General features: G+C 46.7%; 1 protein-coding gene across 1 annotated transcript; it reads left to right on the top strand.

The window, feature by feature from the left end:
- Nucleotides 1-61: 61 nt before the first annotated feature.
- Nucleotides 62-16,645, top strand: PRLHR (prolactin releasing hormone receptor). Its single transcript, XM_036829145.1, has 2 exons — nt 62-139; nt 14,916-16,645. The coding sequence occupies exon 2, from the start codon at nt 14,922-14,924 to the stop codon at nt 16,032-16,034; it is 1,113 nt and encodes a 370-aa protein (XP_036685040.1). The 5' UTR covers nt 62-139; nt 14,916-14,921; the 3' UTR covers nt 16,035-16,645.
- The last annotated feature ends 2,574 nt before the right edge of the window (nt 16,646-19,219 follow it).

The raw sequence follows: 19,219 nt of genomic DNA on the forward strand, positions 1-19,219 counted from the left end.
ATCGTCCCTGGCTGGTCTCACGGGAGCAATCAGCCCAACAAATGAAACCCGGGGGAAGGAGAAAGCAGCGCGTGCAAGCGAGAGCGGGACCCAGAACTGGAGGGGCAGCTGGAGCTGCAGGAGTTGGGAAGAGGAAGAGGTCAGTGTGGGCTTGAAATGGGGAAAAGGGGTCCATTTTTTCTTGGTTTTATAAAATAAACAGGATTTTAGAAGATAAACATGGTTGAGGATGCCCTTACTTATGGGGGGGGGGCGGGGGGGGGCGCGGGGAGCAGGGCACAGCCCAGGCAAAGGCGATGAGTTGGGAGTGAACAAACTTGGCCTCTGAGCACAGCTCATTTTCTCTATTTTTATTACTGTGTCTGCACAGCCAGCGTGGTTTTCAATTTTGAATGAAGAGACAGATCAGAAAGTTCTGGAAAACCAGATGAATTGGTTCCTCTTTCAGGTGGTCATTAGTGTCACGAGAACTCCCTCCACCCGGAGGAAAAAGCACTGAGTGTGAGTTCCAGAGAGCTGGGGCATGGCCTCGCTGTGCTACTGAGTGGGCGATCTTGGCCTGTCCTTCAGCCTGGCCTCAGTCTCCTCACCTGTAAAAACCCCTTTTACCCTGAGTTCCATGTTTGTCTTTTTTCCTGGGCTCCTTGGGAAGCACCTGGGTGCCCTGGATGGATTTTGCGGTACCAGAGCTTGGTTGAGTGGAGTCGGTGACCCAGGGACATGGTGCTGTCAGCAGTGAGACACAAAATGCTGTGTGGGATCTGCAGCGGGTGAGACATTTCCCTTCAAAAGACCAGGACAAAGTCAGGGGAAACTCTAAACAGTTCCGGTCTTTTCAGGGCCTGATTACTGGCCTGAGCTACATAGAGGGGTTTTCCTAAATGGTACTGGTGTATCTGCTCAGATGCAGAATGAGGGATATGATTCTGAGAACCCAACTGAAGGCAAGATGGAGAAGCTTCTAGCACAGTGCTTCTCAAACTGAAACGTGCACACCGATCACCTGGGACCTTGTTAAAATGCAATTCCGATTCGGGAGGTCTGGGGTGGGGCCTGAGATTCTAATTCTAACAAATCCCAAGTGAGGCTGCCACTGCTGGTGCATGGACCACACTTTGAGTAGCAAAGCCTCCAAAATAGTTAAACCCATGTCTGACAGATCAGTAAATAGAACTGAAAAAAATAAAACAAAGAAATGAAAGCAAGAAGGTCTCAAGTCCTAATATTTTCCCAGGATTGTCAGCTGCTTGAGCATTTGATTTATGGCAGGACAGTTTCTAGGAAAACACCTTATTGCCTTGTGTCCTGTGTGTTTTCTGTTTTTTGGTAATGAGGAGACTTGCATAAGAAATATCTCAGGGACCTCTCCAACTATGTTTAATTTTGTGGGTTTGGTTTAAGGGAAAAAAGCCCAGCATATCCCTTAAGTGTGTTTTTGAAATTTGTGATAAGAAAGGGAAGTAGCGGGGAGAACAGTAGACAGACTATTACGATTGTTAAAAACTCTTGCATGCAAAAGCGTGATCGTAACCGGCAGAGCCTTCACACGGCCGGAAAACGCATGAAGAGTGAGAATGAATACGTAATTCTTTTGATTGGATCTGGTGAATCATGAGAATCAAACAAAACGCAACTTCCTAAACTCTGAAGCCTGCAGCAATTACACAGGCTGACTTTCCTCATGCTGCTTACGTCTTGAGAGCTGAAATGTTGTGAGGGGTACACATGGACTAAATTATTTCCTTCAGAGAATCTTCCCTCAGGGAAGTTTGACTCCAAGGGCCTAAGGTTATTTCCTAGATTTGTAAGACCAGTGGGTGGAGAGGAAAACTAAAGTGAAGCTGTAAAAGGATGTCCAGGTGCATTGGCTAGAAGGTAGACCATCTTTCATTAAGGAGGAACCAGGGACAAGTGGTGTCATCCAGATGTGTGGACAGATAATGTCATCCAGGTGTGTGCAGACAAGTGAGTGATGGCATCCAGGTGTGTAGATAGTTGACATGACTCTCTCAGGACCACAGACTTGGGCTCCTGGACTCTCAGAGCTTGTGGAGACCTTTGGGATTGTCTAGTTCTCCTTCCCCAACCTGCTTTACCGATGAGGACACGGAGATCCCGAGTTGGGTAGGGCTTGCTCTGGGTGACTCCGGCAGTTATTTTCAGTGCGGGAATTTGCACCCAGTGTCCTGATTCGTGGGTCCAGGAACATAAGGCTTTCCTCTTATATCTCTTCAAGCTGTCTGCTCCTCCTCATCCTAGCTCACTCCTACAAAATCCTGGCTGGTGATGGTCCCTCCACCTGGTCCCTCCACCAGGACTCCATCAGGTCCAGGGGTCCACTGGCTGAGATTTTGGCCTCAGACATTTTATTCGTCATGGGGTTATGAGCTTCAGTGATGTACCCCACGGGTGCCTCATTTCAACAACATATTAAAATAGAGGTCCCTCTGCTGAGCCCAGACCCAAGTGGAAAGCAGTACCTTACTTAGGCCAATGTGTGCACTTTACACAGCTCCTGCCGGCTGAGCCAGTGTTCCCCCAACCACGCCCCCGCCCCAGGAGAATTTGTCCTTCCCAGCAGTCACCGTGAGGCCCTTGTTGGCCATGGGCTGTAGGAAGGGGAACATGCAGGAAAAACCAGGTTGGGGTGTTTGGGGGTTTTCCCAACATCCATGAAAAATGCTGCATTTCCTTTCCACCCTCACCTGGCCATTATAAGAACTCATGCTGTAGTTAATAAGCTGTTACAATTCATGAAGCAAAAGAGAGTCCCCTGCAGTGCTGATAAGTTTGAGTTGGGTCATATCTTGTGACTTATAAATTTCCCTTTGCTGAATGGCCCCTTGGAGAAATCTCTCTAAGATGGTATATGGGAACATGTTTATTTTATTTTATTTTACTTTAATTTCTCTGAATTTGAATCTCGAGTTTTTGCGAAATAACTAATGAATATAGAGCAATATAAGAATACGTTGGTCAGCTAGAAAACATCATCACTGACAAGGTGCCTTATTCTCAACCCAAATATAAGTATATGGAATCTTTTTTCTAGCATCATTGAGATATAACTGACATACAGCCTTGTGTAAGTTTAAGGTGCACAACTAGTTGATTTGCTATACTCCTATATCGCAAAATGATTACCACTATAGTGTTAGCTAACGCCTCCATCACGTCACATAATTACCCTTTCTTTTTTGTGGTGAGAACAAATTTAAGATCTAGCCTCTTATCAACTGTCAAGTATATAATACAGTATTGTTAACTATAATCACCATGCTGTACATCAGACACCCAGAATTTATTCATCTTATAGCTGGAAGTTTGTACTCTTTGACCAACATCTGGAACATCTTTATTATCTTTATTATAGTGAGGTTTGTAATAACAAAAAGTGGCAAACAACCTAAATGTCCATCAATACTTTTCTCCAGGTTCAGATATATGCATGTAAATGCACAGAGAAAGGACACGTATAACCTCTGAGGGAGAGAGTGGGATTTTAGGCTTCTCTGTTTTATGTCTGTTAAACAGGAGAATGTGTTCAGATGCTACTTATGTCATTAAAAGTAACTTGAAAAAGATGTGATATAGAGGAACCACTGAGCTAGTACAATACAATTGTCTTCCAGTATCTGTCATATAAGGAGAGTGTGAGGGCTGAAATCCAGTGTTGGGCTTCTGTGGCAGAAAGCCAGGCTGCATTTGGCAGCTGCTTCATCAAGTTTGGGGAAGTAGGGAGCCAGGATTACTAATGGCAGATTGTGGGGCAGTGGTTCTCACACTTGAGTGTGCATCAGAAGAACCCGCAGTACTTGTGATAGCTTCTTTTTCCCAGGTCTCACCATCAACAATTCTGATTTAATGGGTCTGTCTTTTGGTCCATCAATCTGCATTTTTTGTTTGTTTTTGTTTTTTGGCCCTGCCTCCGGGCTTGCGGGATCTTAGTTCCCCGACCAGGGGTCAAACTCCGGCCCAAGGCAGTGAAAGTACTGAGTCCAAACCACTGGACCACCAGGGAATTCCCGCAATCTGCATTTTTAATAAGGGCCAGAGTTGATTCTGATGAAGGTAGTCTTTGGGAGGAGAATAATACATTTCTGTTCTTCCCCCTTTGCTGAGACACTGCTCATGATGTCCTCACAGATGAAAGCCAGGGCTGTTTCCCTGGTGACAAGGACCCACTTGCTAAGATAGAACACAGGGAAGGCACACCCATCCTAGACATTCTAACTGCTAGACTGCCATCCCTAAAAGCTGTGTGTGTGTGTGCGCGCGCACACGAGCGCACATGAACAATGCACTTGAAAAACACTGCGAGGACCATAGCAGTTCTGTGCTTTGTGTAAAAAAAACACAAGAAGGGGCCATCACGTTAGACAGCGACACCAGAACGAACTTAGATATGTGTACGTAATAATTCGGAGGTGGACGGCAGTTAGGCTCATCAGTGTGTTTTGTCAGGAGACATATATTAATGGAAACCCAAATGAGGGGCTTCTATAAGGTCATGGTTTCCATGTAAATGTGACCACAAAGAGCCCTTCACTGCTAAATGGCACAATGCAGATGTGAGATGATTTTTACCATCCATAAAAGCCATTTCTAGTCAATAATGAAATGGGATAGGAATCAAAATGGGAAAGCAAATTGTCTTGTCCCTGCCTTAGGAAAAGAATGTAATAGAAATGGCTTTCAAGTGTTTTGTTTTGGTCTCCATGTTTATCTATCTATCTATCTATCTATCTATCATTTATCTATCTATCTATCTATGCACTTGTATATATTTTCTACTTCTAATAGACTAGGATTAGGTATGCCATCCATGTTGCTAATATCTGGCTATTGGTAAGAGTCCAATCAAAAGTTGAAAAATAAAATGGGCTGAGATCCTGACTTGGGCAGGTTGGCCAAGCCTTATGTCTTTTTTTTAAAATTTATTTTTATTTTATTTTATTTTATTTTTATTTATGGCTGTGTTGGGTCTTCGTTTCTGTGCGAGGGCTTTCTCTAGTTGCGGCAAGTGGGGACCACTCTTCATCACGGTGCGCGGGCCTCTCACTATCGCGGCCTCTCTTGTTGCGGAGCACAGGCTTCAGACGCGCAGGCTCAGTAATTGTGGCTCACGGGCCCAGCTGCTCCGCGGCATGTGGGATCCTCCCAGACCAGGGCTCGAACCCGTGTCCCCTGCATTGGCAGGCGGATTCTCAACCACTGAGCCACCAGGGAAGCCCCAAGCCTTATGTCTTTTAAGGGGGTTTTTGTACAGAGTGTCACTAAAGAAGGTGGCCTGACTGTATCCTGGATCTTCAGGAATTCAGTGAAGTCCAGGGATGGTTGCAGTGAGACTGCCTGTGGCAAGAGACCCTAGATAAGTCAAGGGCAGGTACTACAGCTGCCCTAGAATGTCTCAGAGAGTTCAGGTCCAGCAACTCAGCCAGCCTGGACCTCCCTGCAGCCCTGGATAATCACATCAAAAATAGGCAGCCCTGGCAGCATCAGTCATGGACCTCTTGGGATATTGTTAAAGACATACATTTCAAAGACATACACGATCAGAGGGAGGAGGAAGGAGCTGTGCCATGCAGCAGCCTCACCCAGGTGCTCCACACCAGGGCCTGCTAGGGATGCAGGGATCACTGGGAGCACCTCCCCTGGGAAGAAATGATGCTGAGCGGTGGCTGGGGAAAGAAGGGGGATGGATTCCTGACACAAAGCTTCAGCCTGAAGAACATTTTGATAATTAGAAAGACATAGTGAACACTCACTTCTTGTTCAGTTCCTGCCACCTGAACACTTAACATTCATAATGGTCCCTAAGTTGTTGTGTATGTTTGACATAAACATAAGAAAGGGGACAGGTTTAAGCAACCTGTGCAATGTTGATATGGTTGAGTAACAAATGTTGTGAACACTTTGAAGACTCTTGTGCATTAAAATAAATATGATCTATAAGGGTAAACACAGTTCTAATTTACTAAAGCAATTAGTAAATTTCCCAGTGAGCATTCATGTCCCCCTTTCACAGCAGGTGGTGGTAGTAGCATTTATCATGATCATACAGCATAGTGATTTTTGTAGACTTCTCTCTTACTAGACTGCAAAATTCTAGACAATGTTGTCCTTTTCTTGGGGTCTCTGATTCCTCTTGCAATATCTCACCCTGGGCTTTGCATGCCTGGTAAACAAGGATGAAATGAAGGAAAGCCTTTAGACTAAAAACTAGCAAATTCTTCTCATTACAAAGACATCTTCCAGAGTAACATTCAAGTGAAAGAGTTGGAATTGCACGCCAGAAACCTCTTGACAAGAGGTGGTGACATAAGGCAGGACAAAGGGTTCTCCCAAAGTAGCCCCCATTACTGTGAGCCAGCTGTGTGCCAGTTTGTTCACACGTATTGGATCTTCTCAACGTTCTTCAGAGATGGGCATTATTATGAATTTCTTATATTTTCCAAAACTGGGATTCTTCTGGGATTAGGACAACTCACGCTTAGTAGTGGCGGCGCCGTTACACAAGCCCGAGAGCTGTATGCTCTTCCTTATTTGGACTTTGGGACCATTTCTGTCCTCCTGTTGGCAATCAACTTGTGCTTATCGTAGGGATTTCTTTTTGTCTTAAACATCATCTTTCTCCATTTGCCCTGTTGCTATTTTAAGAAGCAGTAAGAGGACAAGCTGAGAAAATTCAATGTTTTTGAAACACAACTCTGGGGTCTTGCTGTCTGAAGAGAGCCAACTACGAAGGCTGGTAGCACTCCCAAGCAGAGTACTTTGGGAATTTTAAAAGTGCTGTATTGGTGTAGGGCACTGCTTTGCAACCAGGGGTGATTTTGTCTCCTATCCCCACCACAGGGGATATTTGGTAACGCTAGAAACATTTTTGGTTGTTGCAACTAGGTGTGTGTACAACTGACATCTAGAGGGAAGAGGCCTGGGATGCTGCTAAACATCTCATAATGTAAAGGACAGCCTCCCACGACACAGGATTTATCCTGTCCAAAATGTCACTAGTGCCGAACGTGAGAAACCCTGCTATAAGGTGTTGCTACATTTCTTATATCTTTGGAAGCTGTTTTTTGGGGGGAGTTTTTCTCATAAATTGGGGCACAGTTATTACATATATTAGGGTAAACTAAATTAATATGCTCTAAAATATACATAATACTTTTACATCCTTAATTCTCTCATGTCTTTTTCTGACATTTTCATTCAAAATGATGGAGAAGCAGGGTAGCAAATTAAGAGAGCATATGGGTCTCCTCATAGCTTTTGGTCTTTAAAACTGATGTTCAAGACTGATAATAGGGTACAGTGAATATTTGTTATAACTCATGGCTGGTTGTCATCTGCTCTTGTTTGGAGAAATTCCTTATCATCTTCCATCAAAGTGGAAGTCAGAACCCAAATTCCCAGCATATTTTGCAATTAGAACTCAGGTATGGGATCCAGGCTCTGCCCCTCAGATACACCTGAGTGAAACTTTCATTTAGAAATGAGGGACCTGGACCTCCCTCATGGTCCAGTGGCTAAGACTTTGTGCTCCCAATGCAGGGGAAGCAATCCCTGGTCGGGGAACTGGAGCCCGCATGCCTCAACTAAAAGATCCCGCATGCCTCAACTAAAAGATCCCGCATGCTGAAACGAGGATCCCACGTGTTGCAACTAAGACCCGGAGCAGCCAAATAAATAAATAAATATTAAAAAAAAAAAAAAAAAAGAAATGCAGGACCTGAGGACACCTCAGGAAATGGGGGCCCCATTTTGTTGGACACAGTGGCTGCAGAGGTGCCTGGCTTTGGGGAACAGTGATGGCTGCAAGATCGAGTTCCTGATGCAAAATGACGTTGGTGGAGGTGACAGCAGCGGCAGCAACTTTGCATGTGGGGTGGAGACTTCTTCATCAAGGATGGTTTTGGAAGCTGGGTCTTGAGGCTGATCCCGCAGTCCTCTCGGCAGTTACAGGGGTGAGCTGCCATTCTCTTCTACTTAAACCAGCCAGAGTGGGTTCTGTTGTTTGCAAGGAAGAGCTCTAACTGATGCACGAGGTTTATCAGTGGTGAAGTTCTTTAAAACCTAGAGTCCTTTAAAAAGTCTCCTTTCATCTAGTAACATTGTGCATATTCAGTCTAGAACCAAAGACTGAAGGTCCTCCTTTCTTTCCAGGCTCTAGGTGCGGGGCTTTAGAACTTCTGGGAGCAGGGAAAAGACCGGGCAGAGGGAGATCACATCAGGCAGCTCTTCCCTGAGGCAACTGGAAGGCTTTACATTCTGGGCCTAGAAGAGGTTAAAAGAGAACAGGAAGGATTGAGGGCACCTGCTCCACTCCAGCCAAGAGCAAGCAGATTAACATTTGGTTTGCTGTGACAGAAGATTGGCTTAGAGAATACTTTTATGTTTTATTTTAACATATTGATCACCTTTTCAATGTGTGTTGGAGGTGGGGAGCTTTGTGTTTGAAAACATCTTTTGTGTTTATTTCATTAAGTGTTTGGATACTGAAGAAACTTGTCCAGAGATGGGTGTAGGAATAGACCAGCCAGGATTGATGCAAATGTGCCCATCAATATAGAGTGCTTGTGTGCACCTCTTTATTCTTAATACCCTGACTGCTAACTCAAGGTATTATTTCCTTATTTCTAGCTGAGTGGGTAATTCATGTATAAACCATTATGAAAAAAAAAAAGGAAAAAGAAATTAGAGAAACAGCTCTAATGAAATATATAAGTCTGAAAAGAATTGGAAATCAAGACTCCTAGAGATTGCTAACTTACTAAAGCCACAGGGCTTTTCAGTTTTAACATTGGGTTTTTTAGAGTAGCAGCACCCTGAGATTATTTTCATAGTTCCTTCTGCTAGCTGACTCTGTTTCTAGAAAATTCTGCCCCAGACTGTGAGCTCTTTGAGGGCAGGGAGTGTGTCATACTCACTCATCTTTCACTCAATGCACCTTGTCCAGGACTTGTCACATATAGATGAATCACAAATAGCTGTTGAATTAGCAGGTTTTATTATTCCCTTTTCTCATGTGGCAGGGAAGTTTCCTACCACACCCCAACTCCTCATGTTACTCTGGGGGGTTACCCACTCCTTTCCTGGGGAGATAGCCTAACTTCTGGATCGGTGAAGGTAGAGAAAAGACAAGACTTTGTTAGTCTGGTTACAAAAGTTATGTAATTAGCAGGAATCTACACTGTAAAAGGAAAGTGTATTTGACTTGTAGATGTTCTACTCTGAGACCTTGCCAGCAAGGATCACCACTGTCATCTAGTGATTCCCTGGGACCCGTCCAAAGTCTGCCCGAAATAAGTATGGCCTGACAGGTGACGAGTGAGAAAAATAAAGGGCTGCCTTACCCTATCCTCTGAACTCCACGTGTGTGTGAGATCATCTAATAGTAAGTTTTCTTTCTAGCAAGTTTCTGTGCCTTCTCACCCTTCCAGAGCTAAGAGCATGGTCAAGAGCTTTCACACAAGGTTGACTAGAGAAAGCCCAGAGGTTGCCTAGGTATCCAGGCCCAAGAGTGGGGACCCACAATGGGGCTCAGATTAAAATGAGACAGATGCAAGATGTATACCCTGCATGCTGCTTCAGAGATGATCTGGGTTAGAGAAGACAAGGCCATTTGGGGCTCCCTTCTGAGTTTTTTTTTTTTTTTGGCAGCGCAACGTGGCATGTGGGATCTTATTTCCCCAACCAGGGATTGAACCCGGCGCCCCTGCAGTGGAAGGGTGGAGTCTTAACCACTGGACCACCAGGGAATTCCCTCCCTTTTGATTTTTGATGGGGTGAGAAGAAAAGTCCAACCAAAGAAAGATGATTTCTGGTCAGAATAATAGCATTGAAGCCTCCACTCTGTGTTTGGGCAAAGCTGAATTGAAGAGTTAAAAAACAAGTAGTGTGTGTGTGACAGAGCTGGAAGCAATAATTAGTATGTCTGGAGTATGAGATGAAATAAAGCATTTTCCCAAAGTCGTCTAAGGGAAGCATATGGGGTTTTCTTCGTGTTTGCTTGTGATGCCGTGTCCGTTCTCACACTGCCTGTCACTGGCTCTCCTCTCCCGTAGGTGGCCAGCCTGCCACACTGAGTTGGCTCAGTCTGAGAAGCCAGGGGGTGCCTGGCTTTTGCAACACACACAGGGCAGGCTTAGAAGACAAAACTCATGTCTGGGGGAGCATCTATTCTGTCATTGCCTGGACGTAAGTTTCAAAAACTGCTCTCTCCTCCCTAGTAATTAAAAATATGACGTCTAGTGGTTTCTCATAAGTTTGGGCTCATTGCCAAGTATCAGCATGCACTTAGCTGTCATAAAATCTTCAGAGACCTTAAGCAGTTTTCTCAGACTCCTAACTGCAGTCTTTACCTCTGTTGTCTCTGTCTTCTGTTCTCTACGTCCTGTTGCTTATTGTCCTCATAAAGCATAATACCACCTCCTGAAGTTCATACAGCCCAAGGTTTTGTCTCCTACATGGGATATAAGCAAGGGACATTTGGGTGAGGCATAAAGATCTGTTTATTTATTTATTTATTTTTAAAATTTTATTTATTTTTATTTTTGGCCGCGTTGGGTCTTTGTTGCTGCGCACGGGCTTTCTCTAGTTACGGCGAGCGGGGGCTGTTCTTCGTTTCAGTGCACGGGCTTCTCATTGCAGCGGATTCTCTTGTTGCGGAGCACAGGCTCTAGGCACGCGGGCTTCAGTAGTTGTGGCGCACGGGCTTAGTTGCTCTGCGGCATGTGGGATCTTCCCGGACCAGGGCTTGAACCCATGTCCCCTGCATGTGGGATCTTCCCATACCAGGGCTCGAACCCATGTCCCCTGCATTGGCAGGCAGATTCTTAATCACTGCACCACCAGGGAAGTTCCTAAAGATCTGTTTAGCTTAAATACAATAAAGGTAGAGTTGTAACCAAATTTGTTAGAGCTTCCTGTAATAAACCACTGTGGGGGAGGGGTTCCCTATATTTATTCAACCCCATCAGAACCTACTTGTATTTTTCAGTGCATCTGTCATGGATTCAGAGGCAGTAAAGTACAGTAGTGGAGTGTTTGCTTGCAGAATCAGGCAAATCTAAGTTGAGATTCCAGCCCCACTGCTTATTAGTTGTGCCATTATGGTTAGTTACTTAGCCTTGAAGTACCACTTTCCTCATTTGTAAAATAAGCATAATAATAGTTTTGAGGGGAATTTCCTGGCAGTCCAGTGGTTAGGACTCCACACTTTGACTGCCGAGGGCCTGGGTTCAATCCCTGGTTGGGGAGCTAAGATTCCACAAGCCCTGTGGCGCAGCCAAAAACAACACAATAGTTTTGAGGGGATCAAATGTGATAATGTGTGTGAAGTACTTAGCACAGTGCCCGGCATGTAAAATGCCCTCAATAAATGGGGGCTATTTTTATCCATTCAATCAAAAGGGACATTTATTTGGTATCTGCTGGGTTCAGGCATGTTGTAGGTACAAAAATGCTTCAAGACATTGGCTCTTACCTGTAAAGAGTTTACATCATGGTTGGTGGAGGCTCCGGAGGAAACACTTCCAGAATTTCAAAGGTAGAATGTAATAAAGGACAGAAATATCATGAAAGGGAAAAGGCTTTGAAGACAGGGTAATCTTTGAGTTGGGCCCCGTAGGATGTGAAGAATGTAAGTTGCGTGGGGATGAAGCAACCAGTATTCTAGAGAAAGGGAATAAACCCCAAGAGAGATGTTGGATGTTGAGGACATGTCTGTGTCCAACAGTCTAGTGTGGCCTGAATATAAGGATTGAGACAGAGGTGGGAAGACAGACCAAAAAAAAAAAAAAAAAAAGAGGGAGGATCAGAATGGGGGGCATGGGATTGGAAATGCCATGCTAAAGGCTCTGGTCTTTGTTTGATGGGCTATTGAAGACTTTGGGGGTAGAGGACGTAATACAATCCTGTAGTTTGCTATTTACTATGTGAAGTACTATCTTTCCTTCATTTGTCCTAAAAGTCTTTTGTTTATTCATGATCTCTCAGGTTTCTGGAGCACTCTTAGTACAGGAAAGTCTGAACATTAGTATGGTTTAATTGTGATGTCTTAGCTGAGAGGGACACTAGCCTTAACTCCAGTGAGGACCAGAGAGAATAGCGATCTAAAATGGGCTATTCTATTCTGAGATGTTCACTTTCTTTCCATCTTGCAAAAGCTCAAAACATTGAAACCCTTACCAGATTTTATCAGGAGCTTGGCAAATGGTCAACTTTCTTCTCTGGAGGGTACCCCAATATTGAACTTTCAAATACTGACATTTACATGGCCTCTAGTTGTTGATAAGTTTGTCTTGTTACTATTTTTAATATTATATAATCAATGATATTGACTAGAGTGATGGCTCTAGTTATAGGCCTAACTGCACATCCCGAATCCTTTTCAACTATGTTACCACAATTTCCTCTGCTAAAGATATTTTTCTTAAAGAATTCTTTTTTTAAAAAAATTTATTTATTTCATTTTTGGCTGTGTTGGGTCTTCGTTGCTGCGGGCAGGCTTTCTCTCGTTGCAGCGAGCGGGGGCTACTCTTCGCTGCGCTGCGCAGGCTTCTCATTGCGGTGGCTTCTCTTGTTGCAGAGCACGGGCTCTAGGCGCGCAGGCTTCAGTAGTTGCAGCTCGCCGGCTCGGTAGCTGTGGCTCACGGGCTCTAGAGCGCAGGCTCAGTAGTTGTGGTGCACGGGCTTAGTTGCTCCGTGGCATGTGGGACCTTCCCGGCCCAGGGCAAGAACCCGTGACCCCTGCATTGGCAGGCGGATTCTTAACCACTGCGCCACTGTTAAAGATATTTTGAAGCAAAAGAGTGCCTCTACTCTTGGGTACATATAACCCTGTTGGTGAACATGATGAGAAAAATCACTGGGTAAGGGATTAGGCAGGCACAGATTGTATTTTATTTTGAGGTTTTTTTTTTTTTAATATCATACTTGCTTTAGCTAAAGTGATTATAACCCAGAACACGTGGGTTTAGAATAAATACAGGTGCATAATATTGGATTGCTTTTGTTCCAGTGTTGACTTTTCTCCCTGTATGAGTGGTGAATCACTTAAATTTGGAGAGTAGAATCGTTTTACTTCTTTCCAGCCTAACTGGAATATCTGCAGCCAGAAGACAAAGTACAAGGGCTTATGAGAGAGGGCACAATGAAGCTCCATCCTCTGGGAAAAGGAAAGAAAATGTGAAGGGAGGAGATAGCTTCAAAGGAGGGAGGCTACAAAGTCTCCTTCCTGCCTTCCCCAACTTGGTCCAGGTTAAATTTACATTTCAATGATGACTTAATACTACTAAAGATTGTATGTAACTTTTAAGTTTTTCAAATGTTTGTTATCCTGGTAGAAATCCTGCATATCTGTGTGTGTGTGTGTGTGTGTGTGTGTGTGTGTATGTGTGGTGAGGCGGCCTAAGGGTGTTTATTTAAGGAAGGAGAGGGTAGGGTCTCAGAACTGACATTCCTTACTGGTATTGTCAGGCAGATACGGGTTAGAGCTTGGTAGCCCAGAAAGAGGGAGAGAAAAAGGGAGTAGCAGGGAGCAGGTATTGAAGTGTGCCTGTCTAAGGTAAATGGCACGAAGGCTGCATTTTCTGACCCAGGGAGATAAAAGACAGCGCCGTCCTTGGCATTATGTGCGGTGACCCGTAGCAGGAGAACAAGTCACCACCCTCCGACCCCCAGAGACCCCGGCCCATCTTCCTCCACTCCGCCCTACAGCTCTTGAAGTCTGCAGCTCCGACCCAGGAAGCAGGCGGCGAGGCAGCTCTTTGAACCAGGCCAGGGACCAGGTTCCTTCTCCAAATGCATAGGACACAGAGAGGGGCTGCACTCCCTAATCGTCCGCTGGCAGGCACTCACGCGCGGCGCAGCCCGGGCCGTGGGAGCTGTCCGTGGTGCTGAACACTTTCTTGGGTTTGGTCGGACCCGCGACTCTCGAATCGCGTCGCCAGCCTAGGCGGAGGGAGGGCTCAGTGGATCCCGGGGAGCGCGAGCGCCCGAAGGCCTGCGGCGAGCTCCAAGCTCTAAGATTTAGATCCCTGACAGAACCCTCTGTGCGACCCTGTTAGCGCAAGCCAGGACTCCACGCAGGATCCAGCGCTTAAGGGCGAGTCCCTCATCTTTCCCCTGCATCCCGTCGTGGATCTCAACTCCCACCCACTTCCTCCCCTGCGCCTTCCTTGTTCAAACAGCACCAGGTCCTGCCGAGAGCCCGGGGCTTCACGCCCCTCCTCTCCCTAGTCCACTGCGCTCTCCTCCAGAGCGGGACTCTCCCAGGGCGCGGCAAGCTCCCGCAGCAGAGGGTCTCCCTCGCCCCTCCGGCCCAGGTTTCCGGCCGCTCCTTCCTCTTCTGTTTCTATTCTCCCCACACTATCCATCCCTCTAGTTCTCTTAAGCACCAAGTCGGGAGGTGCGTGCTCCGCCCCTATTTTCCGTACAAGGGCACGATGGAGTGGGGGGCGGGGCGGAGGGGAGGCGCCGCGAGCCCACTGGGAACGCTTGAATCTCTTCAGCTCCGCGGAGAAGCGGAGAAGCTTGCACGGCCGTCTTGGGTGGAGGACCTCTAGGGACAGCCAGAATTCTTCCCCTCGTTCCCCGGAGCGCTTTTCCATCCGCCAAGCCCCAGTCACCAGGTAGGACTGTGCTCCTGGATCTGGCCTGTGGGGACAGCGAGGGCTCTAAATACAGTAGAAGGCATTTAAATAACCTGTGCACATCTAACTCATAGATTTAATTTTACAGAGGTAGGGGTGACGGCACTTACAATTTTGTTGTTATTTATTGTGGCCAGTCATTCCAGAGAAATACTTGGGTCACTGAAGTGTGTGTGTGTGTGTGTTGGGGGGCGCAGCTGGTGTAGGAGGGGGCGGAGAGAGAATGGGAAGTGACGGACTTTGATTCTCTTTGGACAGGTGGCCATGGCCTCACTGCCGACTCAGGGTCCCGGGGCCCCTGACTTCTTTTCTGGGCTGCTGCCGGCGGCTTCAACGCCGGCCAACCAGAGCTCCGAAGCCTTGGTGGGCAATGGGTCGGCGGCTGGTCCGGGCGCTCAGGCCATCACGCCATTCCAGAGCCTGCAGCTGGTGCATCAGCTGAAGGGGCTGATTGTGCTGCTCTACAGCATCGTGGTGGTCGTGGGGCTGGTGGGCAACTGCCTGCTGGTGCTGGTGATCGCACGGGTGCGTCGGCTGCACAACGTGACCAACTTCCTGATCGGCAACCTGGCCTTGTCGGACGTGCTCATGTGCACCGCCTGCGTGCCGCTCACGCTGGCCTACGCTTTCGAGCCACGCGGCTGGGTGTTCGGCGGCGGCCTGTGCCACCTGGTCTTCTTCCTGCAGCCCGTCACCGTCTATGTGTCTGTGTTCACGCTCACCACCATCGCGGTGGACCGCTACGTCGTGCTGGTGCACCCTCTGCGCCGGCGCATCTCGCTGCGCCTCAGCGCCTACGCGGTGCTGGCCATCTGGGCGCTGTCCGCGGTGCTGGCGCTGCCGGCCGCCGTGCACACCTACCACGTCGAGCTCAAGCCACACCGCGTGCGCCTCTGCGAGGAGTTCTGGGGGTCCCAGGAGCGCCAACGCCAGCTCTACGCTTGGGGGCTGCTGCTCGTCACCTACCTGCTCCCCCTGCTGGTCATTCTCTTGTCTTACGTCCGGGTGTCGGTGAAGCTCCGCAACCGCGTGGTGCCGGGCTGCGTGACCCCGAGCCAAGCGGACTGGGATCGCGCGCGCCGCCGCCGCACCTTCTGCCTGCTGGTGGTGGTGGTGGTGGTGTTCGCCGTCTGCTGGCTGCCCCTGCACGTCTTCAACCTGCTGCGGGATCTCGACCCGCGCGCCATAGACCCCTATGCCTTCGGGTTAGTGCAGCTGCTGTGCCACTGGCTCGCCATGAGCTCGGCCTGCTACAACCCCTTCATCTACGCCTGGCTGCACGACAGCTTCCGCGAGGAGCTACGCAAGCTGTTGCTCACCTGGCCCCGCAAGATCGCGCCGCGCGGCCAGAGCATGACAGTCAGCGTGGTCATCTGATGCCGCTGCGCCAGGCCTGGGGGAGCTCCATGTCCGCTTGTCTCCAAGGATGCCTACCCGAGGCCGGACTGGAGAGCTTCTTCCAGAGCTAAGCTAATGCTAAGCCAAGAAGGGGCAAAGCTTCCAGCCCAGCCTTCTCGTCCAGCTGTCTTTCCTTGTCCTGTGTCTTTGTAAAATGCCAAGTGGGCTTTGTTGAGAGTCTTGTGCTTTGCTTGGAGGAGGCCGGGGCGAGGAAAGGAGGATTTATTATTTCCTCCGTTTGCCCTTGAAGGCCAAACAAAGCTCTTTCTCCTGGTTCAGAACAGTATTTCAGAACCGTAGCTGTCTTCCTTGCTTTCTCTTCTGCTTGCTCAATGGGGAGATGAAGGAACAATGAACAGGGGGTTTAAAATGGCTTTGTTGGGGTTGGTAGAGCTTTTCAGGTTGCCTTTTAAAAGGGGCGCAGCCGAGATACAATTGCTTAGTCAATTTGAACCCATTAATTTCTGGGATTCCAGGGAAATATGTACTACAAATCTACATCTAGGATTTCAGCACTTCCTGAATAAGACCTTTATATGCCAAAGGGGTTTTAATTTTAAATCCACTTGAATGTATAGTACAAAAATACTTACAAACCACCTTTCAAGAGGTTTTGCTACTGTTTTCCCTCCTCCTTATCCCCCAATTTCTATTTGAAAATGATGAGATGAGTTAGTCAATGAAGATACAGATAAACAGGAATAAAGGGGAAAAGGTTCAAATCGTTTAAGGGGATACATAACTGCATAGGACAGACATCCTATCCGTGTGCATGTTTGTATATACACACCCAGTGTTTGCCACAAGGCAGGCACTCAAATATTTGATTTTCTGGATACTCAGTGTAAGCTGTGTGCCATAGCATGCTCTTTCACGATCTCGCAACAGATCAACAGCTGTCAACTGACTGCTCAGCACCTGCTCTGTGGTGACACACTTGGAACACAATCAGCTCAGAATATAAGGACTGGGAGAAGCTTATTTAAATCCAGAACAGAAAAATAAACTGCCACCTACAGGATGCACAGATCAAGCACTTAATTCCTTTCAGGGTGAAGGGAAGAGGTGAAGACTGTTGGGCCATGATACCAGGCTGCTAATCCTTACCTTAACATCCCAAGAGCTCATTAAATGAGGAGAAGAGCCCTGGGACAAGGGTTTCCACATTGATGTTGCAATAATGACAGTGGCAGTGAAGGCAGGAGTCTTGGGAAATGACACATGATATGCAGCTGTCAGATTAGCCCTTGTGGCATATAAGCCATGGACTGGTGTCTGCAGCCATTCAGTTACCAACTGGAAGATTCCAGTACTACTCCAGCACTAAACAGCAGAAGCAGTGTTTTCCCATCTCTCCCCTTCTCTTACTCTCAGTGAGCTCATTCACTCGTTAAAGTGTGCCCTGAAAGGAAGGGAAAGAGGGGGTGATTTGGGGATGACAAGGATTATATCCTTTTACCCTGATGTCAGTAACCACAATGGAAGAGTGGTTCCATTCATCGCTGGGCTATTTAGCAATATGAGTCTTTAGTACTTATATGAGTAGATTTTTCACAGCATGGGGAAGGGCAGGAAAAGGCTGGAGAAAGGAAAAGGCAGGTGAACTTGGGAGATGCCATTACCTCTGGCAATGGCGCTAAAACTAACTTTCAGCTTCGTCTGTGGATTTAGAGAACAAAGAGCCTGTGCTCTAATAATGTGGCCCACGCACATTATTGATGTCACTCCCCCGCCCCAAATGAGCTCATCTCCCAGCATCCCAGGGACTGGTTCCTGTGCTTCCAGCAGCTCTACTGTTTGGGAGACTCAAGGCTAGACATTTCCTGTTTCCTCAGATCATTCTTTGGATGGGTGTGTGTGGAGACGGGAGGGATTGGGGGAAGGGGTGGAAGTAGGTGGGGGAGGAATCTGATTAATTGTGGTCTCTTCACTGGAGGGTTTAAGTCACTGGTTCTCAGCCCTGGCTGCTCCTTGAATTACCTGGGGAGCTTTCAAAAACCATCAGTGCCTAGGTCCTACCTATCCCCAGAGAGTCCAATTGATTTGAGATGGGGACTGGGCATCAGCATTTTTCAAAGCACTTCAGGTGATTTTAACATGCATCCAAGGTTAAATGTCTTAAGAATTATTTTCTTTCTAATGAACCTCAGAAACATCTGAATGAAGCTTTGGGAATACTCTATTAGCCTTTAGACAATACCTGGTGGAGCACATAGAGGTAAATCCTATAATCAGAATATATAGGTATCCATTCAACAGTTTCCTTACACATCTACGTGTAAGGCTCTGTATGAGTCCAATCAGTTTTTGTTTTTTTGAAAGTATTGTCATTCAGTTTTAGGTCAATGGCGTTATAAAGTTATACACCATGAATTATTCCAAATCCTGGTTGCTGGCATGTTAAAAAAATTGAAATGTTCCCTGATAGTTTGATTTAAGTCAACCGTGAGAGGAAAGCGTCCCCATTAATTACTAGAAAAGCTCCCAGCAGTTTCTATCATGCCTACAGCTTAAGTTAAAAAAAAATTTTTTTTTAACATTTATGTGGACTTTATGGAGAGCCTAAAGAGGCTGGAGAATTGTGTTTATAAACATCTTTACAAATTATGCAAGTTGGCAACTGAACAGCAACTAATTAATTCTTACCCTATCTGAAATCTATTTGGGACTTGTCTGACTACAAAACGAACTGATCAAACAAATCTCTCAGAAGTGAGTCCTAGAGAAATCTGCAGAGGGTTGAGGTAGAACTTTTAATTTTAGAGCATTTTTTTTTTTTTTTTTAATTTTATTTATTTATTTATTTATTTATGGCTGTGTTGGGTCTTCGTTTCTGTGCAAGGACTTTCTCTAGTTGCGGCAAGTGGGGGCCACTCTTCATCACGGTGCGCGGGCCTCTCACCATTGCGGCCTCTCTTATTGCGGAGCACAGGCTCCAGACGCGCAGGCTCAGCAATTGTGGCTCACGGGCCGAGTCGCTCTGCGGCATGTGGGATCTTCCCAGACCAGGGCTTGAACCCGTGTCCCCTGCATTGGCAGGCAGACTCTCAACCACTGCGCCACCAGGGAAGCCCTAGAACTTTTAATTTAATATAGTAGTTCATTTTAGTTAATACCAAGTATCCAGCCCTTTTCCTGCAAGGAGTCGTAAAGCTGGGAATGGA

This window comes from Balaenoptera musculus, chromosome 16 (assembly GCF_009873245.2).
Source record: "Balaenoptera musculus isolate JJ_BM4_2016_0621 chromosome 16, mBalMus1.pri.v3, whole genome shotgun sequence".
Lineage (NCBI taxonomy): Eukaryota > Metazoa > Chordata > Mammalia > Artiodactyla > Balaenopteridae > Balaenoptera > Balaenoptera musculus.

Bases quoted from the DNA above. Each gene is read 5' to 3' on its own strand.
- PRLHR (XM_036829145.1), top strand. From the start codon at position 14,922: ATGGCCTCACTGCCGACTCAGGGTCCCGGGGCCCCTGACTTCTTTTCT.